This window comes from Oryza glaberrima, chromosome 1, assembly GCF_000147395.1.
Source record: "Oryza glaberrima chromosome 1, OglaRS2, whole genome shotgun sequence".
Lineage (NCBI taxonomy): Eukaryota > Viridiplantae > Streptophyta > Magnoliopsida > Poales > Poaceae > Oryza > Oryza glaberrima.
In genome coordinates this window covers 20,333,542-20,358,249 of record NC_068326.1, presented here as the reverse complement: position 1 = coordinate 20,358,249, position 24,708 = coordinate 20,333,542, and the positions used below count along the sequence as shown (strand labels likewise).

General features: G+C 45.6%; 2 protein-coding genes across 2 annotated transcripts; both read right to left on the bottom strand.

Annotated features, from left to right (window-relative positions):
- Window positions 1–622: 622 nt before the first annotated feature.
- LOC127782298 (U-box domain-containing protein 35-like) lies at window positions 623–3,836 on the bottom strand. The gene is made up of 5 exons (XM_052309447.1): window positions 3,294–3,836; window positions 3,095–3,189; window positions 2,854–2,975; window positions 2,199–2,739; window positions 623–2,127 (listed from the first exon to the last, which is right to left on the bottom strand). The coding sequence occupies exons 1-5, from the start codon at window positions 3,502–3,504 to the stop codon at window positions 796–798; spliced, it is 2,301 nt and encodes a 766-aa protein (XP_052165407.1). The 5' UTR covers window positions 3,505–3,836; the 3' UTR covers window positions 623–795.
- A 119-nt stretch (window positions 3,837–3,955) lies between these two features.
- Window positions 3,956–8,142, bottom strand: LOC127782304 (lycopene epsilon cyclase, chloroplastic). Its single transcript, XM_052309458.1, has 10 exons — window positions 7,677–8,142; window positions 6,313–6,484; window positions 6,087–6,222; window positions 5,781–5,994; window positions 5,469–5,612; window positions 5,272–5,379; window positions 5,087–5,183; window positions 4,872–5,003; window positions 4,587–4,719; window positions 3,956–4,468 (listed from the first exon to the last, which is right to left on the bottom strand). Exons 1-10 carry the CDS (start codon window positions 7,986–7,988, stop codon window positions 4,303–4,305), a joined length of 1,614 nt encoding a protein of 537 aa, XP_052165418.1. The 5' UTR covers window positions 7,989–8,142; the 3' UTR covers window positions 3,956–4,302.
- Window positions 8,143–24,708: the final 16,566 nt, after the last annotated feature.

Sequence of the window (24,708 nt, the reverse complement as noted above, 5' to 3'; positions counted from 1 at the left end):
GACTCAAGGAGGATGGTGGCGCTGACGGAAGAGAGGGGACGGCGGCACATAAATGTCCTCCTCGATCTCCTCCAGGGTGAGCGCCACCAAGAACGGCGCGCGCTTCTGGCGTCAGGATGAGGATGACACGGGCACTGCCGCCACCCACGACATGGAGGCGGTTGGGCGCCGCCACGTCCGATGTCGCAGGTTCCACAGTCTCGCTGCACCGTCCGCTTGCGGCTGTGGCAGGGGAAGAAGTGGAGGCAGAGGCGGCGCCTTGAGCTCAGGCTCGGAGTCCATCTCCACTGTTAGGCTCTCGGGCTTCGTCGTCGTCGTTAGCGGCGGCGGCGGCGGGGGTGGGGGGCTAGGCTGGGGCACGTAGAGACGGTCGGCGGGTCCAAAAAACAAGGGAGAAAAAATTCCATGCCATTGTCCATGTGGCGTGCCACGTAGGCAAGACCACAGTCAAACGTGGTTTTGGACCAGGATGATACAATAAACTAAGTTTAGGGACATTGACGTGTACTTTGCAAGTTCGTGGACCTAAGTGAAACCTCCTATAAGTTTAAGGACCGCGGGTGCATTTTACTTTTTTTTTTAATCTTTCTGCTGTATAACCAGGAAAAAAGAATCATTCGGACACCTCTCAAAATTTTGAGCGAACCACCGCAGAACATGTTAATTTTTTTTGTCAACTATACAAACACCAAGGTATTTAAGGATTTACACCGACAAAAAAAGGACCGTAAATGTACCGTGTGAATTCCACCCTCTCCTGTGACTCTAAAATAACTGACACGGCCTCCCGCTAGCTTAGCTCTCCGCCGTTCTCCACGACGCGCCCACCACCGTCGGCGAGCCGACGTTGTCCTGGGCGTGCGCGGCGGCGTCGGCGGCGGCGGCGCTCATGCGCGCCTCGTAGGCGTGGCCGAGGTTCCTGAGGCGGTTGAGCTCCGGCAGGATGACGGTGGCGAGGTCCGGGCGGTCCCTCCGGCGCATCTCGGTGCACTTGAGGGCGAGCTTGGCGAAGCCGATGGCGTCGTCGACGGGCCAGTCCTTGACGGTGACGTCGAGCATCTGGGCGAAGGTGCCGGCGTCGATGGCCTTCTCGACGTGGTGGGTGAGGCCCATGGGCGGCCGCGCGGTGAGCACCTGCAGCAGCAGCACGCCGAGGGAGTAGATGTCGGACTTGACGCCCAGCTTCCCCGTCTGCTGGTACTCCGGGTCGATGTAGCAGAAGGTCCCCGCCGTCGCCGTCAGCCGGTACTGCGTCACGCTGTCCGCCACCGCCGGCGGCACGAGGCGCGCCAGCCCGACGTCGCTGATCTTGCTGACGTAGTTGCGGTCGAGCAGGATGTTGGCCGGCTTCAGGTCGCGGTGCACCAGCGGCTCCGGCTTGGTCTGGTGGAGGAACAGCAGCGCGGTGGCGATCTCCGCCGAGATCCTGAACCGCTGGCTCCACGGGATCGGCGGCGTGCCGCCGCGGCGGAACAGGCGGTCCTCGAGGCTGCCGTTGTCCATGTACTCGTAGACGAGGCAGCCGTAGTCCGGGCAGGCGCCGAGGAGGAGCACCATGTTTGGGTGGCGGATGCAGCTGAGCACCTCCACCTCCTGCTGGAACTGCTTCCGGCCCTGCTGCGCGTCGGGGCGGAGCACCTTGATGGCCACCGGGGTGTGGTCGAGGGAGGCGCGGTAGACGGGGCCGTAGCCGCCCTCGCCGATCTTGAGCTCGTCGGAGAAGCGCTCGGTGGCGAGCTCGATGTCGTCGATGTTGTAGCGGCGGTAGCGGAAGTCGTGGCTGGAGATGGCGTCCAGGGCGCGGACCTTCTCGTCGGCCTCGCGGCGGGCGCGCACCTCGGCGTTGCGCCGCCGCTGCGCCTCCAGGTCGGCCAGCCGCTGCGCCGCCTCGGCCGCCTCCATGGCCGCGCGGCACTTGGTCTTCTCCATCTCCGCCATCGCCAGCGCCGCCTCCTCCGCGTGCCGCGCCTCCTCCAGCCGCCGCGCCTCCTCCAGCTTCAGCAGCTGCAGCTCCTTGGTCCGCTGCTTCGCGTTGATCGCCTCCCGGCACGCCGCGTTGTACATGTCCATCGTCTGCTTCAGCTCCAGCCTCAGCCGCCGCATCTCCACCTCCACCTCGCGCTGCGGCTGCACACACACCCACGTCAGCAATGGCGTCGCAGCAATGGCGTCGCAGTCGAAGTGGTCCAAGAACGCACGGCGGAGAGAGGCGAGCTGCTCTCCCGTGGGCTGGCGGAGAGCGACGACATGTCGAGGCTGTCGCAGAAGTCCATGGAGGAGAAGCGCGAGCTCTGGCCGAAGTCGAGGTCGCCCACGAAGGACTCGTTCGACACGGACCGCCTCGTGGAGCGGTACGACCCGTCGACGCCGCCGCCGCCGCCGCAGTCGGGCGCCGCCCTGCTGGACAGCACGACGGGCTTGGACGACGAGGACGGGAGCGAGCGCTCGCGGAACGGCGGCCGCGTGGTGAGCTCCGGCAGGGTGCGGCTGTCCACCGACCGCCTCGACGAGTCCGGCGACGGCGTCGCCGGCGGCAGCTTCCCCCTCGAGCACCTCCTCGTGTACAGGCTCCTGATCGATGAGTCGCCCTCGTAGCCACCACCACCGCCGCAACCGCCATCGACGCCGCACTTGGCGAGCCTCACGTTCACCGACTTGCCCTTCGCCACCACGTAGATGTTGCAGTAGTCCGGCGCGCCCTTCATCAGGCTGGACGGCACGTCGGCGTTCTTGAATTTCCTGACCATCAAACAATGCAGCACCACCATCACCACCAAGAACAACACCTTAAAATTGGATCGAAATCGGATCAAAATCAAAACGAAACTAATTATTGATCTTTGATTGATTTACTTGGTGAATGCATTTCTGTTGGATGCGCCGAGCGCGATGCTCTGGATCTTGTTCACGGTGATGAACTCTATTAAGGCCTTTGACACGTCTGCCTCTTCCAGTACCAACTCCGATACATGCACCTGATCGATCAACAATGGAAAACAAAATGCGTTCTCGTAATTAAGTATTTTTTTTGTTCATGTCTTTGATCTGAAAGAATTAATTTCTTGTGTTGATCTGAAACTAAATATTTGATTACCCCATTCCTGGTGCAGAATCCTCTGAAGGGGACAAAGATCTCCCTCATCTCGGCCTCCAACGCGCCATGCGTCGCCTCGGCCATGGCGAATCCATCTACGTCACCAAAAAAAAAAACAAAAAATGCACATCAGTTTTACGATCTCTTGCAGTTGCAGCAGAGAGACACATGGCAATGGCTGATCCGGCGATCGACGTACGGTTGGCGGCAGGGGGGTGGACGGCGATGTGGAGGAGGATGATGTTGGAGGCGCCGGTGAGGAGGTGGTCGACGACCCACTTCACGGCGAGCTGGCTGTTCCGGTCACGGTCCACGGCGACGACGATCGTCATCGCCGGCTGGTGGTGCATTATCCCCGGCGGCGAGGTGGCCCGGTGCTCGTCGGGGCTGAGTGGCCCTCCTCCTTGCATCCTGCCCGCCTGCACTTCTCCGGTGAGATCTCACCCGCCTTCGTCGTCGCCGCCGCCGACGCCGACCGTAATGTGATGGATGGATGGAGGTGATATCGCCGGCCGGATCAGTGGATGATGCGACGGTGAGTAGGATGGTGGTGCAAGGAAGGAGAAGAAGAGAGAGGGAGAGAGAGGCTGAGAGAGAGAGAGAGAGAAAGGGTTTTCCTTTTCCCTCTCCTCCTGCTCTTCCTTCTCCTCTGTCTCTCTTCCTTGCCTCCAACCTTCCTCTCAAACTCTCTGCAATGGCCTCCTCCTCCCTCCCCCCTGCTTCTGGGACCTAAATGCCATGGCAATGGAGCAAGGATAGCCTCAGACTATTCTTGCACCATCTCTTTTTTTTCTCTCCTCTTTTCCATTTTGTTCCTTTTCTAAAATGTTTGTGGAACATTTTGGCCGAGCTATCTAAAATAGGGTGTGTAATCCGGCATGTCGAAAACCGGATAGAGGTAAAAATGGAAAGGGGAGAGAGATGATAAGACCTAAAAATGGCTATAATGCAACTCACTACAAGATCCATAATCCATGGGTTTTATTCCTCCTACTTGTTGTTCCAGCACACGCATCACGTATTCACGTGTTCCCATTCTGCATAATCTATTCCATTTGCCAAATTCATGCATAAAATTCTTGCAGTGTTTTGTTGTTCTAGCATGATAAGTAACCCCCCAACCCCCATATCCTCTGGCTCTCACTATGTTATGTACAAACTACAAAACTGTACATTTCCTAATATTCTTGTAGACTGCTGAAATGGTTTTACAAGGTCAGGTAGGTCTTGATCATCGTTGAGCCGGTCGGATCAGAGAGGAGATGTCTGACAAGGTTCATTCGCATTTGGTTCGGCGCAATTGTGAACATGTAGAATGCAAAGAGTATGAGATCCACTGAAGAAAGCGTCGAACCAAGGAATCCTCGCCACATCCTGATAGTAACAAAGAACAGTGATGAACACTTTGTTGGGTGGCAATCTTCAGGTCATACATAATGGTATTTGTAAATAGACTGAAAACAGAGGCAAATGCAATCAAGAGTAGAATTACCATTTGGGCAACCGGAAAAAGGTTTCAAAGAATGTCTGAATGCCTTCGTTATTCAGTTGGATTATCAAAGCCAGCCCAAAAAGGAAGAATGATCGTTGACGTTTCCGTTCTTGGGGCCATAATGTTCTCCATGCTGCAACACCGCATAGCAATTAGTACCAGAAAATGTTCCTGACATTTCCAAAATTATACTAAAATACTGCCCTCATCTGAAGCAATGTACTCCAATTTGTAATACTGGTGTGCTTGTCAATAAAATTGAATAAATATCAGAAGAATGCTTACCAAGCATTGATGGACTGGAACTTTGAGAGGTTCCAGGCAAATATTGTCCAGGGTAGACACGGTTTCTCAAGATATCAGATATCACAGATGCATATCTTGGAGCTTCAGACAATGATCTAACCACCGAGTATCCTATGTTTTTGACAGATAAATATTATATTATTGCCTGTAAATACAAGAGAAATTGAAAGTACGGATTGAGGATTTGTTAGTACCGGTTGCAGGATGCACCATACTTGCTGCCGCACCAAATGCGAGATTTTTCTGGTCTGTATTTGGTAAGGACCCTCCAACAGGAATGTAGGACCATTCCTGAAATCAAGAGTTCAGCATTTAGGTTAAGTTTCCACTTCACCTATGCAAGAGAAACAACTAGTGACACCAAGCCATAACTTGTTACCTCCTCGTATACTTTTCGAATATGAACCCCCATTGCATCCAACCGAGACATCAACCGCTTCTTAAGGAGGTCAAAGGGCATTGCTTCTTTAGAAGCTAGGCATGTTTCCTGTCTTGAAATAATTATCATCAGCAACACAAAAGCATGGGAAAATACTAGTCGGAGGAATAAATTGTGATAAAGTTTCTCATATGGACCTCAAAGAAAATTCGTGTGGATGACATGGGCATGGCATAGAGGAACGTTGGATTTCCTTGCTCAGGATGTGAGAATTTGTCTTTGAAGCAATCTCTGTAGTCCATGAAAACCATTAAGCTGGGATCATATGGATTGTTTTCCACCTGCAAATTTTCAAATCATTGTGAAAGATGAATGACATGTGCCCAAATAACATATCTAAAATTTTCAGCTTGAAACAATATGAATAAAATGCTCGTAGAAACACGACGACAGAAGGGAAACTATTCTAAACTCTCGAGAGGAGTAAGTTCTATAGGAGTTGTGCATACCTCGACTTCGACACCATATGCAGTCTGCACACAAACACGCGGACCACCAACCTCGTACTCTAGAAGCCTACCAGATGCTGCCCCAGATGCAACAATGGCAAGCCTGCAAAGTACCTCACGATCCCCTTCACAACAGACTACCCGATGTCCATCAGGAGATTCCATGATCTTGTCCACCTTCGAGCTGAGGTATGTGACGCCAGCGTCATAGCATCTGACAGTTTTTAGAGTATAATTTTTCATCAATATTTTTGTATCACTTTGCCTGACTCTGTTTACTCTCAAGATTGCTAACTGAAAATTTACCTTCTCAGCAACTCCTCGTGCAGCAAGTCCCTGTGAACCCTGCCATACGCACGGCCAATCATTATTGGCTTGTTACCGTCTAGGTACACGATAGTATCCTTCCAGACATGTTCAATGCAGCTCTCCAGGCCCAGGTCTGGATAGCAAAAGATTAAGAGCCATAAGTCCATCATGTACCAAATTATGATGGCAACAATTTTATTCAATGCTGAAAATAGTGTGCTACCTTTGAATTCATCCTCCCACACACCGTAATTGTTCGTGAAGGGAAGATCAGGGCCAATGAGACCAACATTGAGCCCTTTCTTAGCTGACTCTGCTGCTAGGGATAAGCCAGCTGGACCGCAGCCAATTATGACCAAATCAAGAACTGAATTTTCATCGGGTATGGGCAGCAGCTGCACACAAAGATTCATAACGCGTGCTTTATTTTCTTGAGACACCCTTTAACTATTCGTTCCAATGCAGAGTTTCAGGAAATAAACTAAAAATAAACCTGATTGGGCTGACAAAAATGTTTCAAAAGTTCAGTACAAGTTATTCGCATTCCTAGCAGTCTAGAAACTTTGAACAATTTCCAGGATGTCCATGTGTCAAGAATAAATGGCATGATTTCGGGGAACTGCGCTTGTGTTTAGCCTAGCACTCCACATGTTGCTTGAATCACATCAAGTCAAAGGTGTGATGATGGAGTGCAAATGCGACGCACGTACAGTTCATCAAATTCAACATAAGTCCCAAAATAAGTGCAGCCGTGGATAACCGTGCCTAACGTTTGACCATCCGTCTTATTTGAAAAATTTGTGAAAAAATTGAAAATATTTAGTCACACATAAAGTACTATTCATGTTTTATCATCTAATAGCAATAAAAATACTAATCATAAAAATTTTCAAATAAGATGAACGGTCAAACGTTTAATATGAACAGTGCAAAACTGCACTTATTTTGGGACGGAGGGAGTAAGAAATTTGCAAGCAAATAATAATTAATGCAACAGTAGTATGTTCCAAGTTGCATCCCAAGGTATAATTAGTCAGCAGTTGAGTTGAGCACAGTATGAGATACTCTTAACTTATCCCCTAATTAACACCTTTTGTACAGGCGAGGACGTGAGCTCCGTTACGAGCAATTCTACGGTCCTTAAGAAGATACCATGAGGTATCAAAAGTAGCAAGAGGTACCAAATTAGAGGACATGGAGAATAGTCCAAGCTCCACAGAGATATGGCAGGCAGCAGCAGCAAGCATGGGCAACCAGAGGCTGCTCTTTGTTTTTTTGTTTTGTTAAGACATGGAGTGAATGCGTGATAGCATCACGTGCATCAACATTCCACACCCGTCGTCGCAGCACACGCGTGATCAGGGCGATGCAACAGTGTTTCATTCATACTGTTGATGAATTTCGTGTTTGATTCTTTCTTGTAAACGGCAACCATGGCAGCAAGGTGGATTGTGGGTTTTGTATAAAGCTAGATCTCGACCTTGCATAATGCTAATTAACTGCTAAAATCAAGATCATCTAGGCATGCATAAACAAAAACAAAAAAAAAATTGTAGTGATATGATTTATTATTACTACTCCTCCTACCTTGGAGGAGATCTTGGACTGGCTGTCCATGGACTTGGACGCCTGCATTTGCACGTAGAGCAGCTCGCCGCCGCCGCCCTTGACGTAGTCCTCCTCGTCGGCAAACTCCACCTCCACGCCGCCGAGCCGCGCCGCCGCCGCGTCCTTGTGCTTCTCCGTCGCCACGCACCTCACCATCCACCGCCCGCGCCGCCGCGGATCCACCGCGCGCGGCACAACCCTCCTGCTCCTTCCCTCCGCCGCCGCCGCGCCCCACGCCGCACGGCAGCAACCGAACGGCGCCGACACGGTCGCGCCGCCGGAGAACTCCATCGCTTGGTTCCGCACCGTCGGATGAGGAGGAGGAGGAGTGCGTCGCCGGGGAGGAGGGGGAGGAGGAGGAGGTGGTGGCTGCCGCTGCCGCCGCTGCGAAAGCTACTGGTCTCTGCGTCTGCTGCTGGCTGCTGCTGCTGCGGCCATTGTAGGAGGAGGGAGAGGGAGAGAGGGAGCGGGTTTGGAGGGAGGCGGTATCCGGGAAGGGGCACGTGGCGGGCGGCGATTGGGCAGGGCCCCACGAAGCAAGGATATGGTTCGCTTTTGGGGGCAGCGCCGAGGGCGTGACTCACCCCACCCGCCCAGCCACGGCGCCACCGCGTTGGGCCCCACGTGTCAGTCACCGTGGTGCGTTGCTGGATATGGGCTGCTATGGGCCGGATGTGAATCGCTCAAACGCTGTTACTAGTGAATGTTGCTGTTAGGTCCCTTAACTTGTCAACGAATCCGAATTTTGTCCCTCAACTGAAAAACTATACACCAACGGGTCCTTCAACTATCAAAATCGGTGCATATGAGGTCCCATGGCGTTGGCGGTTTGAGGGTGGTTTTGGCTGATGTGACGCCTACGTGGCTAATTTGACTAGGTCTTCATCTGACGTGGTGCTTACGTGGCAATTTGATCTGGAAAAATAATAAAACCAGTAGGACCCACTTGTCAGTTCCACACAAAGTAATAAAAAATGGTGGGACCCACGTGGGCCCCACATGTCATCCTCACTCCTCCCTCTTCTCTCTATCCTCTCTCCCCTCTTCTCCCTATCCCTTCTCTCTCTTCCCCCGATGAAGCGGGGCAAGCTGCGGTCGGCAGGAGCAAGGCGGGCAGCGGCCGACGACAAGCTAGGTCAGGTCCGCGGCGCACGGGGCCATAGAGCGCAGACAGCGATGACTACTGACATTGTGGAGAAGGGCGTCAGCAGCATCGGCAGGAGCATCTCCTCTGGGTACTAAAACCACGACGCCGACTCATCCTCCGCCATCGCTGCCGCCGTCGTCGCCGTCCACTCCGGCCTCGGCGGCTTCCGCGACGCCTGTATGATGACGACGTGGCCATTGCAGTGCTCAGATCAACAAGGAAAAAGCCAATATAAGAGAGATATTTTTCTTTTCTTTTCTCAAAAGAGATTCACCATCAGGAAGGATGATCACTTGAGCACTAGCACTATATACCAGTATGCATGGATGGACGATCAATCGATAAAGAAGAAGAAGAGAACTGAACAGTAAATTCAGGATTCGGGTGCCAAAATGTGTGGTGGATGAGGGACTCGTTGTGTCTGGTTTTCTGGTTGAGGGACGGAAATTAGATTCGTTGACAAGTTAAGGGACCTCAGATGAACTTATTCCTAAGTTTGAGGAATAAGTTCACCAGAGGTCCGTCAACTTAACAGCGAGATTTTTTTAGTACCTTAATAACAAACCAGAAAAGTGTACCACTAAACTCACACAAACCGTGCACTTAAGGTCCTATGGCAGTATGTATGGGAGGTTTCGTCAACGTGGCATCCTAGTCAGAAAAAAATTTAAAAAAAGTACGTGGGGCCCACGTGTCAGCTGCACATCTCTTTTTCTTCTCTTTTCTTCTCCTTCTCCTTCTCTTCTCTTTTCTCTCTTCTCTCTTCTCTTCTTCAGTCAGGGAGGCCGGCAGCCGGCGGGCGAGCGCGGCGGCGATCCACGCAGCAGCGGAGTGGCGGCCGCCGAGCGCGTCGGGTGAGCGCGGCGGAGCAGGGGGCATGGTCGGCAAGCGTGAGCAGCCCGGCGCCGCGCTCGCCTGCCTCCGCTGTCGTCGGCCGTCGATTCATCTCTCCCCCTTTCCTCGTCATAGTCCCCGACACACCAAGCTACGGCAGGGGCAGGCTCGGACAGGCTCGCCTGCCGCCAACCCCTCCCTCCCAAACCGCTCCACCCAGCACCCGCCGACCGCGACGACGACGAGGAAGATGGTGACGAGGAGGACGCCAGATTGCTCGGCATCGGCCGTGTCATCCCGTGCGCGTTCGACAGCGCCGACCGCCTCCTCTCCTTTTCTCTCGCCGCCGCCGTCGCGCCGGCCGGCTCTCTCCCCCTCTCCCACCGCCGCCATCACGCCGCTGCCATCACGCCGGCCACCTCCTCTCCTTTTCTCGCGCTGGCCAGCTCTCTCCCCCTCTCCTGCCGCCCCCGCTACACCGCCGGCCACCTCTCTCCCCTCTGCCGCCGCGCCCATGTTGGTATTTAATACGGTCACAGATAAAATTCGCAAGCGCACGGATATACCGATGTAGCACTTCCCCTACAGAGTATTCCAAGGGTATCGAATACAAGGGAACATGTGTGATCAGATCTTCCTCCGGTTCATCCAAGGACACCAAGCAAATGATAGGCCATGATAGAGAGGATTTACTAGTGAGAAACAATGTCTAGGGAAAGCTTAACTTTAATCCTAATGCAATACTTCAGGCACTGGCAATCCGCTGTTCCCAGATGTCGCTCTATTACGTACCCGGACAGGGAGGACTTAAGTGATCTCGAGGGCTGTCACCACCTCTACACCCACCTTAAACGTACTATGGGATATGCAACAATTACTGGATAACAATTACCTAAACACCACATCTAAGCAATTAATATCCACTTTAGTGTTTATAACTCACCAAAGCAATCACTATATTTTAGTTGATTATAGTGAGCAATAATCCTGTATGCTATTTAGGAACTAACCAAGAGATAATTCTCACAAGATAAATCTAAATTACTCAAGAAGAATATTATATTAAATTCAGAGTAATAAACAGAATAAAAGAAATAGGAAAAGATTATCGACAACTCTGGAATTCTTCCGACTCCTTCTACTCTACTCTCTTACTATTCTAGTATACAATATAGTACAATAGAGCCTCTTATAATTCAGCTCAAGCTTGGAAGTGTGTGAGTGAAGTGAGGGAGTGAAGCCTTTATATAGAGGTAGGTATGACGGTTGGCGAAGGGGAAATGTCCGAAATGCCCTGCAACCGCCATTAGGAGATGATCAAGACCGTCCATGCCAAACCCCAGCCTGGATGGTTGAGATTGTGGTTCGGCCGAACCTGGGCCGGGCCCATCTGGCCTGGCCTTCGGTCGGTGGACTCCATGGACCTTCCTCTATCCATTTCTCGGAGTTTTGGGTTGATTAACTGATGTTTTGATGAAGTTCACAACCCCTCCTTGTATTGATACATAATTCTCCTCACTTTAGTCTAGATTTCCTCCCAACATTGGGGTTTATCACCTGCATACAAATACACACCAACAATATGGAATATGTGAGATTAAGCACCCATCACTATGTTGGATGTTTTATTATCCGAACTTTATGCAGATGTTGGCGGTATAGAATCGACATTTAACAGCCGCCAACAGCCCACTCGAGAGAATCTGGAGAGAAGAGAAGAGAAAAAGAAAGGAGAAATGTGGAGCCCACACCATTTTCTCTCACTTACATGTGGGCCCCACATATTTATTTATTTTTTTCTGACTAGGATGTTACGTTAGCGAAACCGTGCTGCTATACTGCCTCGGGACCTTTTTTGGATGGTTTTATAAAGTTCAGGGGTACACATTTCTGGTTTTGTGGTTAAGGGACCTCAAAAAATCTCGGTGTTAAGTTGGGGGACCTCCGGTGAACTTATTCCTAAGTGTGAAGAGGTAATTGGGCCTTTTTGTTTAGCTTGAGCATGGAGTTCTCGTTCCCTCCCAAAGGAAAAGGAAAGGTTCGATTTGAGTCCCTCAATTATAGGTCGGATCTAATTCATATCTCTCGATGTAAAACCTAGGTATGCCATCTCTTCCAAATTCAAAACAGGTGTAAAATGACTTCCTTGACCATTTTGAGAGTGGTTTTTGTTAACATGCATCCACGTTACAAACCCAGTCATCACATATATTAAGAAAAGAGTGGACTCACATGTTGTCCTCTCTCTTTCTGTACCCTTTTTCTCGACCCCCAATCTTCTTCTCAGCTCGCCGCCACTAAGGCTTGAGGAGACGAGGCATGAGAATAGCTTCTCCCTCCACATCAAGGAGCTACCCCACCCTCGATGCTAGCAAAGTTCTCCCAACCCCACCGATGAGCTCGAGCTCTGCTCCCATCTTCATTGAGGAGGATGTTGAGATGTTTAATGGTAGAAAATTAGGTAAATTGGTAAAATTTACTACATGATATTTAAAGTTTGTAATCTTTGCTAGTAGACACCGTAGAAACATGGCAAGGTCCAAGGATACTCTAAAGACTTTGTAATTTGCTAGAAGACACCGAAATGATTATTTTATTATTTCTAGGCTAAATGGAGAGATAAATATGTTAAAAAGACAAAAATGCCCTTAAGTGCCACTAGCATGTCAACTGGCTCTCACAATCTTTCTCATTGCTCACTGTAAAATTTTGCTTGGACATTCTTTCCTGTGCGGTGGCAGCAGTGACGCTCGTCGGAGGTGGAGCAGCGTATCGAAGGATGGAGTCTTCTTCTTGTGTTGGTGCCGGCTACTTTGGTCTGCGCCATGCGCAGGCAGCGGTGGACTTGGAGCCCTAGGTTGTGTTCCGTGCAGTGTCGTCGGTGGCCTTGGTTCTCCGGGCGCCGATGCGCTTTGCGGTGGCGGCTTCTTTGGAGTTTTGGGCGACGGCCTTGGAGCTCCGAGCGTTGCTGCTCCGTGTGGTACCCCTGTAGCTCCAAGTGCCGTTGCTTCGTGTGATGGCCTTGGAGCACTCGGTGCTACTGCTCTGTGCGGCGGCGGTGCCCGGAACTACTGCTCTCCTGCAACGGTGCAAACCTTGTGTGGCACCTCCTTTCTTCGATCGGAAGGCTACTTCTTTGTTGGCAACTTGCTCCTCTTCGTCTGTCGTACTCTGCTTCAGTACTACAAATCTTCAGCAATCATAGGCCTTCTATAAATACAGAAGTTTTATCGCAACCATCTGATTTCCCCTGTGATGTTGACTAATTGTTCTTCTAAATTTTACTTCCTTTTGTTTCAAAACTACAGTATCCATGCAGGGTCTATCATTCGGTTTGAGCAAACTCTGCTCCTCAAATCTAACGACTGACTCCGTGGAACCAATTTGTTGAGTCCGGTGATACCTAGACCAAAATCTATGGCTCAGCATCAAACCTCCGATTTATGTCGTTTCCGTGATGACAGCTGTAGGAGTCTTCCAGTTTGTCAAGCGGCGAGCATGTCAATGGAGGCCAAAGGATTCAGTCGTCGCGGCTTTGCCGCAGAACTCTATCAATCTGATCCTCTACTATTGTTTAGTTTCATCAGGAAGTTTGCTTACTTAGATTGGTTAGCCTCTACCCTGTTAGAGATGGATTCTTAGCTTAAATCGTATCCTTTTGTGATGTACTGGGTGTATCCCCTAAATTCTGTCTTGTTTAATAAACTTTTTCCTGTTATCTAAAAAAGAAGACTTTCTTTCCTGTAGAGGTAGATGTCAGTTAACAACCTCTCTCCTCCAAAACAGTTAGTGGCCTGAGAGGCATTTTCATCTTTTTGGCATGTTTCTTTTTATATTTAGCTTAAAAGTAATAAAATAATTTTGCTAATAGATTAGAGTGACAGTATTGGATAACCACACCTAACACTGCTATAACTCACTGTGTTTTTCGTCCTCGATTTAACGAAAAATTCCAAAATCAGAGTTCCAATGACTGGGCAACCTTTCCTACTGGCGAGGTGGGATTATTCTAGCTACAGTACCGCGATGGCACTGTAGCACTGCTGCCGCTGCGCTACTGCTGCTGCTGTTTTGCTTGTATGGGCCGGCCAAGGCCCAAGGCCTGCTGCTGCTGCTGGGATGCTAGCTTTGCTCTTTTTTTTAATCTCTTCTTTTCTTTTCTTTTTTTCTTTTTTCTCTAATTATTTGTGGGGCGTTATAATTACCAAGTTTTAAAAGTGTGTTAAAGCAGTGCCACCTTCTTACGGAGTCCACCAACAAAGCTCATAAATTTTAGATATATATCTTATAGCAAATTTTACCTGAATTTTATTTTTATGCTGAGATTCAAATTGGTGCACAATAAACTTATCTCTCTTAAATTCAATTCCCAACAAATAGTGCCCCGAGGTCAGTGTTTACAAAACGAGGTAGTAATTTCTGTGTATGAGCTCTATATAATTTTGGTACAATTCATACATTCGAAAAAAGGCCAAGAAAACTAAATTTCCAAATTTACCAAACCAGAAACACAATACGGATGAAACTAAAACCGCAGCAAAATCCCAATAAACAAAAAAATAGTGCGGTCATATTAGTTATTTGTCCACACTTATGACAAATTCGCACGATCATTGAACACGTAATGATTATCGGCTTATATCAACTACTCCCTCCATTTTGGGTTATAAGATGTTTTGATTTTGGTCGAAATCAAATTGCTTCAAGTTTAACCAGGTTTATAGAAAAAAATAGTAATATTTTTTACCCAAGATAAAGTTATTATAAAAATATATTTAATTACTAATTTAATAAAACTAATTTGGTAATGTAAATAGTACTATATTTATCTATAAACTTAGTTAAATTTGAAGCAATTTGATTTTAACCAAAATCAAAATATCTTATAACCTGAAACGGATGAAGTACAAATTTTCATCATTGACAGAGCTATATACTGAAAATGTTTAAGTGTTGCAGGTCAAGAGTAGCTCAAGTTTTTTTCTCGTAATGGAAATAGAGAAGATACTTTTATTTCCCGGAATAAAAAGAAGACACGTTAATTAGTTTGGCTAATGTCACATCTTGGTTGGAATAAGAATCTACTTGTAAATTAACTTGTCGACTCAGTAATGATGCGCACAGTGCTCATTGACCTCACCATATATCCAATAAATACTTCAGTTTGTGCAACACCCATATCTGGTTTATTCTCTTTTCGAGCCGCCAAATGGTTGGTCATGTCTGGAAACTTTGAACTGTCTGTCACAAGTGCAAATAAAAAATTCATTAAAAAATAGAAAGAAAAATACTAGTATTCGATTCTGGAAGAAAACTTTCTACGTCTAGTCTCATCAGGGGTGCATATTGGAACAGACAAAGTGAGCTTCAAAGGAGAAACGACCAATATCTATACGACAGAGCAGAGAGAAACAAAGTTAATTACCAAATTAAGAGACTGAGCACTAATTCTTCATCCTTTCTACAATTCCACTATCTCCTTTTCTTTTCTTTCCCTTTAAAAATTTGCGCTGCAAACCGAATGCATTTCGGATGAAGCCAGTCCTCTTCCCGTTGCTACTAATAACAACTTCAACATGACCCTACAATCGAATTAATCTCAAAACGAAATCGAGTCCCTATTTTTGTCATTATATACATCAACAATCTAAAGTACATACGCTGTGGCAGTTTTGATGTTATATGAGAATGCAAAATCATCGTAAAATCCTTGGGAAAAAATCATGATAGCATCCTTGTTTCTTTGTCATGTACGTTTATCGGTTGGTTTTTCTAAATAACTTATAGTCTGACCTTTGTTGATTGAATCATGGCAACGGCTACACGTTCACGTTTATTTAATTTTGAAGGCGTTGTTTTTGAAGGGTATTTTTATCATAATTTTTAGTGTTGCTTCGGTGGAGTATGAGGATAAAGATCTCTGTTGATTGTAGCTCACTGTGGCATAACATGTGTTGCCATATCATTTTTTTTAAAAAAAAATTTACGTCGTGCGTATCCTAGCTATGCAGAGACCGAATGTAGCCTTAGGCCGTGTTCTTTTCTATGGGTTGAGAATCCATCTCTTGCACACGGAAAACAGAACGGTCCATTAGCGCGTGATTAATTAAGTATTATCTATTTTTTTTAAAAAAAGATCAATATGATTTTTTAAACAACTTTCGTATAAAAACTTTTTTGCAAAAAATACACCATTTAGCAGTTTAAAAAGCGTGTGTACGGAACACGAGGGAGAGGGGTTGGGAACACTGAACAAAGAACACAACCTTAGAGTGATTGTATCATCTTGATATAATTATCTAAGATCAATAAAGATTCCTTTATTAAAAATATAAAGGAAGGTGCAGTGGCTCGATCGGAAAATTTTCTTGTTGCATGAGTTATATGCATCTTAAATTGATTTATAAGTAAATTATTTACTTGTGTGGTGTGTGCTGATATGTTAAAAAACAAGCAAGCTAGTTTGTACAAACCTGAGCACAAATGATCCATGCAAGCAAAATTGATTTAACATAACGCACACTGATATGTAATTATTATTACACGTCAAACTTAGGCTGACAAAATATGCAATAATTACTATTCGCATGATATTTTTAAGATTTAGACTGACCATAAAATTCGATGAAAATGGAGTGTTTATACATAAAAATCAAAATGTTTTTCAAGACTTACTTGTACTGAGGCATGATAAAAATTGTATCGGTCTTCTACACAAAAATGAGCATCGGACAAGTTATATATGGGATCAGAATTCCCAAAGTCATAAAATAATTTTATTTTATTCTCTATCCAAAACATGAAAAAGAAACAGTTAATTTATCTTTTTATTCGATTCTAAATAAGATCTTCAAAACATGGTCGTACCTGCCATGCCATCAATGTTCACCTAGATCAATTTTGTGATGACCGTCTTGGCTTATGCTCTCACGGACTAGCTAAGTTAGCCATTGTATCGGAATAAGTAATTTGTAAGTTGTATATATTGAAACTCACCATATGCAAGTTTTTATACCAGGAGTGCGATTTAATTTTGATTTAAAATCAAAAGTATAGTTTCGAAGGATGACAAGATTAAAGGAAAATTGCATAAGCATGACGAAGGCAACAACGGCTCATGCATGTTGATATATTTATGGGCTCCCTTGGAATGAATACCCTTGCACAACCTACTCGATAGAATTTAATTCACAAAATGCTTTCGAGCGCGAATGGTTCGAGCTTGGGAATAAATGTGAAATAATTGGGGTATATGTGAATCTTAATACTATACTAGAAAAAATGCCCGTACGTTGTATCGGGTGAATCTATTTTAATCTTATTATTGTTATACGGCTTAGCTAGGATGAAATTAACTTTGGGAATTCGCTTGGATATATATTTTTTAGAAAATCATGAACTACAATTAGGAGGCCGACTATCATCTCAAGTTAGCATGCGAGTTTTTTAAAGATATTTCTTATATGACTTCTTTTATATTTCCAACAGCAAATAAATTTAAAATCCGACTCAAACACGAATTTGTATTTCCAAAAGTGAACGGACTTAAAAACTAACTCAAATATGGAGGGCGTATCAAAATAAAAAAAATATCTTCAATTTTTATAACAGTAGAGATAGAGATATATATCAAAAGAGAATCACACCCAACCATTACTTTAGGAATGATGATGACTTCCGATGACCGTTATATACTTATATACTTAAACACCACTAATTAATCCTAGAGTCCTAGCATATGCTATGTACAAGTTGAAGACTAGTATATTTGTTGTCAAAAAAAAGAAGATTAGTATTTTAACAAGAGGACATAAAAGAGAAATAACTTTTCTCTAGCTATATATAAACCCCTTCGATCATCCATTTATAACTAACAAGCTAGACCCCTCAAATGTATGTCTAACCATGCACATATGGATATATAGATAGGGGAATGATGTAGCACGGGTGCAAGGATATATAGTTCCATGAAAGGTTTGATATCTACTCGTACTAGGAGGGTGACAGAAGAGAGTGAGCACACGTGGTTGTTTCCTTGCATAAATGATGCCTATGCTTGGAGCTACGCGTGCTCACTTCTCTCTCTGTCACCTCCACCCCTTTTATCTCTCTCCCTCCCTCTCATACTATATCTAAATTATATCTAATTTCTTTGTATTGGAATAACATAACTACACCCTTCGTAATTCCTGACTATAAATCTAGGTATGGACTATTGATTTTTTTTCTTGACGGAAGAGTATGATTTATATCTTCGTCTCTCTCTCTCATCACTCCTCCTCCCCTCTCCGTTGGCCAAGTGAGAGACGGCGGGTGGAGCAGCATCCGGTGGGTGGCGGTAGCGGCAGGCGGGGGCGGTGTCGGCTCCCGCGGCAGATCCGGTGTCGGTGGCGTCGGCGGTGGGCAGGGCGGTGGTGGCGGCTGCCACGGCGGATCCAGCAGTGGCAGGAGGCGCGGCGTCGACGGCGGTTCCTTCGGCTGATCAGACAACATCGGCTCCCGTGGCGTGCAGTTTGGGCTATGTGATTTGGGGATGTTTTTTTGGATCGATCGATTTGTGCTATGTGAAATTGTGTTTTGTAATTTGTGTTGTGTTGATGGATGGATCGATGGTGGTTTGTGCTGCTTTGGGGATGTTTCGGGATCGATGGTGGTATGGGTGTAATGAGAAGCGGCTCAATTCGAGTCGATGCATCGAGCTGTTTTTTTATTTCTAGAATCTCAAAGGTGCTAGTTCCTAAACTAGCACCTTTGAGTCCTCGAAGGTGTCGCCTGTTGGGTGCTTGTTGGGAAATCCAATACCCGATAACCTTTTTTGAGTAGTGTGATAATCAAACTAGCCTCAACAATGTTGAAAATTAGGGATCTTTCTTCTTATCTCATGCTCCCCCCTAAACAAAAATAAACATCACCTTTAAATTATCATCCTTGTTTTTATAGTAAATTGAAGAAAACCCCACATTTTATGGTTTAAGTTGCAGAAAACCATAGGTATCACTAGAACGGATACCCTCATCTCAATCGGGCGGTAAACTCCATTTCAATCGGGCATGGCATCCGTCACAGGCTAGAAGTCACTGATGTGAAGAGCTATCTCAATCGGGCAAACGGCCGTCACGGATGATTCTATCTCAATCGGGCCCTAAGTAAAGCCCGTCACCGATAGCTTTGACCCAGACGACCAGTCAAACTATAGCCCGTCACAGATGACCTATCTCAATCGGGCCGACGACCAGTCAAACTATAGCCCATCACAGATGACCTATCTCAATCGGGCCACAACTATAGCCCGTCACAGATGAGTCATCTGTACTTCCCGGTCGGTCACCCATCCCGAAATTACTCGGGACCAAGCACACTTAACGTCAAAGTTCTTTAGAGATTAGCTTCCAGAAAAGTAATTGTAACATGTTGGTACGAGTATTCTATTAATCCTATTATGCCCTAGGGCAGGATGTCAAATTGGAGTTACTAAATGATTTCAAATGGAAAAGTCACCAAAACCAAAGTTGTAGAACTCATCGAGGTGCAAAATTTTTATTTTGGTCATTTCTCCATCTGACTCTATTTAAACAATTTGAAATTTGAAATTCAAAGTTTGAAAAGTTCAAATAGAATTTTAGATCAGTGAACGACTTCAACTGAAAAAGTCATCAACAACAAAGTTGTATAACTCATCAAAATCTATAACTTTTATTTTGGTCATTTTTCTATATAACATTTTTTGAACCGTTTGAATTTGAATTTGAAAATATGACAAATTCAAACAACATTTTCAAATACTAAATGATATCAACTGAAAAAGTCATCAACAACAAAGTTGAATAACTCATTAAGATCTAAAACTTTTATTTTGGTCATTTCTTCATACGACAAAGTGATAGTAACATTGTTCACAAAATTGACATATCTCTTATCTGGTTTTATAACTATAACACATATATGTAAACTTTGTGAATAATATTACTAACATTTCGTCAGATGAAGAAATAATATAAATAAAAGTTTTAGATCTTGATGAGTTATTCAACTTTGTTGTTGATGACTTTTTCAATTGAAATCATTTAGTATTTGAAAATGTTGTTTGAAGTTGTCATATTTTTAAATTCAAATTCAAACGGTTCAAAAAAAGTTATATTGAAAAATGACCAAACTAAAAGTTGTAAATATTGATGAGTTATACAACTTTGTTGTTGACATTTTTTCCATTTGAAATCATTTACTACCCGTAAAATTATTTTGCTATAGTCAACTTACAAATATAAACATTTCATATGAAAAATGAAAAAATAGTCATCGATGACGGGCTTTAGTTAATGCCCGATAGAGATTAAGTATATAGCCCGTCACTGATGAGTCATCTGTGACGGGCCTAGTTGTTATCTCAAACGGGCCTCAAGTTGGTGCACGTCACAGATGATGGTCATTTGTGACGGGCCACAACTTGAGGCCCGTTTGAGATATGGAATGTTATCTCAATCGGGCCTAAAGTTGTGGCCCGTCACTGATAGGTGTCATCTGTGACGGGCTTAAGTTTTATACCCATCTAATATGTCTGTGCGACCATATCTCAATCGGGCACTTTTCGGCCCGATTGAGATGACTTCCTTGTGACGGCCCGCTATTTCTAAGCATATTAGAGCCTGTCACAGATAGAAGGATTTGTACTGGTGTATTATGACGTGTGACACAAAACCATACGTTTTTATGGTCTAAACTTTTCACAAAACCCCACCTTTATTGAAATCCTGATTAATTTCAGCATATCTTAAACAATTTTTTAAAGTGGTGAAGATTTAAACTATCAAACCAAGTCAAGAACTTAATGACTACAAATTTCATATAAACTCTACGATTTAGAAATTTTGAGTAAATTCACGCCCAAATACACAAGGGTGGGGGTTTGTGAAATTTTAAAACCATATATATTAATACCTGAGGTAAGTCTCATGTGTCATAATACCTGTGGTTTCTTGTAACTTTGATCATAAAAAAATTATGGATTGGGCACCCGATTTTAAGCTAAAAATTCAAATACCACCTTAGCCTCTGTCACATACGTAGATGCCCATCTTAGCCTGTCACACACGCAAGTATAGATGGCCATAGGGCTCGCCCGGCACGACCTGGCCCAGCCCAGGCAAGGGCTAGGCACGGACCGAGGCGATCGGGCCAGCACGGCACGATCGGCACTTTAGGTCAAGCCGTGCCGGCCCACGGGCTGCACCTCAGGCCCAGGCACGACCCACCAGTAGTTGGTTGTGCCATTCCGGCCCGAAGGCACGGGCAGCCCATCGTGCCTTCTTTGAAATAAGTCTATTTCCCCTCCCTCCTCTTTGGGCTATGACATATATAAAGCTAAATAAGTCTATTTTACGTCCATACTCTTTGGGCCATGCCATATAATACGTCTATTTTTTCTCCCTATTCTTTGTATTGTGCCTTACATATGGTTGAAAATAAGTTTGTTTTGCATCCCTAAACTTCGTGCAGGGCCGTGCCGGCCCAGCGTGTCGAGGTAGGAGCCCAAGCAGGGCATGGCTGTTGGGCCGGGCTGGCACGGGCACGACCCGAGTCGGGCCAAATCACCGGGCCCTGCGCCGGGCCATCGGGCCTCGAGCCATATGGCCATCTATACGTGCAGGCGCAGCAGACACAGAGACGCTAGTTAGCCACATAGCTAAGTCTACATGCATATGCATGCGTCTAGTACAATATTAGTATGGTATGTATAAGTCTTTTCAAGTAATTTTTAAATTTCTCTTAAATTGTTTCTCCAATTTATGATCCAATTACTCCATTTAATTCGTTGCAATTAAATCTTTTTAAAAAACACCACACATGGTTATATTTTGATGAAAAGAATATTTAGCTTTTTAAATAGATTTATTTCAAATGTTGCACATGTTCTATTTAATGTTTCAGCTAGTATGATGTTTTACTAGTTAATTTATAAATGTTGAACATGGTTTTCTTGGAATGTTTCAGCAAGTATTTTATAATATTTCAATATTTACAATTTGATATTCATATGTGATATAAAAATATTTCAACAATATCAAGTTTTTAAAATATATTATATCTCTCATATGACTTTTCTTGTTTCACTCTTTGAGACTCAATGTTTCATATAGGTGGTTAGGTGTTGCAGTTGATATTTTCTAATGTTGTATTTATGTGAAATATTTTATATAGTGAACAAAAACAATTTTCTTTAAGGGGTGAAACAACGTTCAATTTTTTTTATCAGAATGTAATCATGTGATATCTTGTTACAAAGAAATTGTAAATAGTACGATGGTGTAAACGGGTCATAGAACGGATAATTACTTTGGAAGAAAAAAAACATTTGAAGAAGAGAGAAAAGTTGCAAATGAGCCAGCAAGACATGACATGACATGCATTTGCCACATGCACCGTGAATCGGAAAAGGAGAAAAATAGTGAGAGAGAAGCTGACTCACTGATAATATGCTGGTTAGGAAAGAGCGAAGCCAGCGTCCGATTTTTTTTTCGTTTGATCCGGCGCACGGACTGAATCATTTTCGTGGCACCCCGATCTTTTTATCGTATATATATTTTTTGAGAGATTTTTATCATATATGGCATCCACAGTATTGATTAGTATAGAATTGACCAAATTTTATAAGTTTTATAGTTCATTCAGGTCACAATATACAGTTTTTTATGCTAAGGGGATGAAATGAATTTATTAACTGGTACAGTTAAGTTTACATATGTAACATAAAACCCTCAGATGAAAAATAAAAAGCTCCGATGACAAGAGGACATGTTATACAAATCTGTAATTTTTGGAACTTTCTGCAGACTTGCGGCGAGTTGCACGTATAACTTGATTAAAATAATGTCACAGGTAGAGGAAGCACAAAAAGTATTGGGCTGGGGTCAGTGATACATGACTCCATCCCTTAAGTATTTTAGATAGTCGACTACTGGAGAACAGTTTTTTAAGTCCCGGTTCATAGCCCCATTTAGCCCCAGGTTAATTATGAACCGGGATAACTATTCCGGGACTAAAGGTACTCAATTAAAATAACCGAGAGTAAAGATGGATCTTTAGTCCCGGTTGGTATCAATCAGGACTAACTTTAGTCTGGTTAGGCTTTTTTTTCTTTTCTTTCTTTGTTTTTTTTGCTTGCATTTATCGTCACCCTCAAATCCCCACAAAGCATCCACAAATCATGCACAACAAATCTACAAATCATGCACAACAAATCATCCACAATTCACATGCCAATCCACAAAGTCATTCACAGAATCATCCACAAAATCATCCCCCAAATCTAAAACAATGTATAATAAAATTTACAAATCATTCCAAAAATTAAAAAAAAATCGCAAGTCGCCACCGCCGCCCGGCCTCCCCTCCCGCCGGATCTGGCAGAGGGAAGGCCGCCTGACCGTGCGCTGCCTCCCCTCCCACCACACGGCCACCGCCGCAGGGGAGGCCGCCGCCCGCAGCCTCGTCGGCGGCTTCTGTCGGGCTGCCACCCGCTGTCTCCATCGCCGTCATTGGAGGAGGCCAGGAGGGGGGAGGGAGAGGAGAGGGGAAGGGGAGGAAGGGGAGGAGAGAACGAGAGAGTGGAGGAGAGGAGGAGGCCATGATAAGGATGAGGCGCGGGGAGCACGAGGCAGCGCGCACGTCGGTGAAGGGATTTTCACGATTTTTTTATTTTTTTTTGTCCCGGTTGGTATAAATAACCGGGACTAAAAATGAATCTTTACTCCTATAATAAGGGTCTGACATATTTTTGAACCAGGACTAAAAATTATATTTAGTACCGGGACTAAAGATCAATAAAGTATCTGCGGTTTTTCAAACTGGGACTAAAAATATTTTTACTCCCGGTTTTTACTCAAACTGGGACTAATGTGATTTTTACGTGACCCATCAAAGATATTTCTCCAGTAGTATCACTGATCTTTTTAAAAGCGTATGTTAAGGAGTGCATCATGGATGTTAACGCAATCCAATCAGAAAATCAATTGTGTGTACGCGGAAATAAGTCTTCCATGTAATGTCTAAAGATATGTTGCGAGGAGTAGCTAGCTAAGCATAATTGGCTCCAAGATGAATCCTCACTCTTCTCTATCTCCTCCCATTCACCTTCCACAGATGTGGCCGGTGGCGCTTCCTTTCCAGATGCGGCTAGCAGCAGATGTCAAGCTCGAGTGTCGTCACCGTCTCCCTCGAGAATAACCCCTCCCTCTCCCTTGGCTGCGCGTGACTCTGGTGGTGGCCGGCGGTGGCTGCTGTGGGCGATCGGCGAGAAGGAGGCTCCAACGTCAACGAGGGAGTAGCTGAAGAGGAGGAGGCTAGGCGGAGCTCACGGAGGAGAAGGGAAGCACAACGGAGGCTGAATCGGAGCGTCACCGGCAAGGGCAGAGATAGAACGAAATAGAGAGCGGTGCCACTTACTTAATTTACTCTACTTTAGATCCAGTTTAAGCCAATGCCAATGCTATGTTTGTATTACGGGAGTGCACACATGGTGAAAATAGGTGACGTATAGCTAAAAACTTTTATTGATCGGCCCTTGGGCACCCCCCCCTACATACTATAGCTCTGCCCCTGGTCACCGGCCTGGCCTCTTCGCGCGCTGCACTTGCCGCCACCGATAAGCCCGCAGGCAGCGTGCCTATCTGCTTGCTTCTAGTCCGTGCACGAGGTGCCTCGGCGCACCGTGAACCCTGAGCTGGGAGAGGGGAGGAGCAATGTGTGTCCTTGCTGTTGTTGTCATCACCGCCATGGCCGCGCGATACAAAGGTGGAGGCAAAGGGGGAGGAGGAGGGCAAGGTGTTGGAATCGCGCTTCGCACGAGAGTTGTCTGAGTTGGCAAGGAGCTTTGAGGTGGCGGTGGCATTCCTCTTCCTCGCCCTTCCATCAAGCTGCTCGCTAGCCTCCTCCACCACCGCCATCGAGCACATCGCACGTTGTGCCGCTGCACGTGGCGACCGTGCTGCTATCCAACTAGCCGTCGCTCCTCAGGGACGCCTGAGTGGCAGGGCT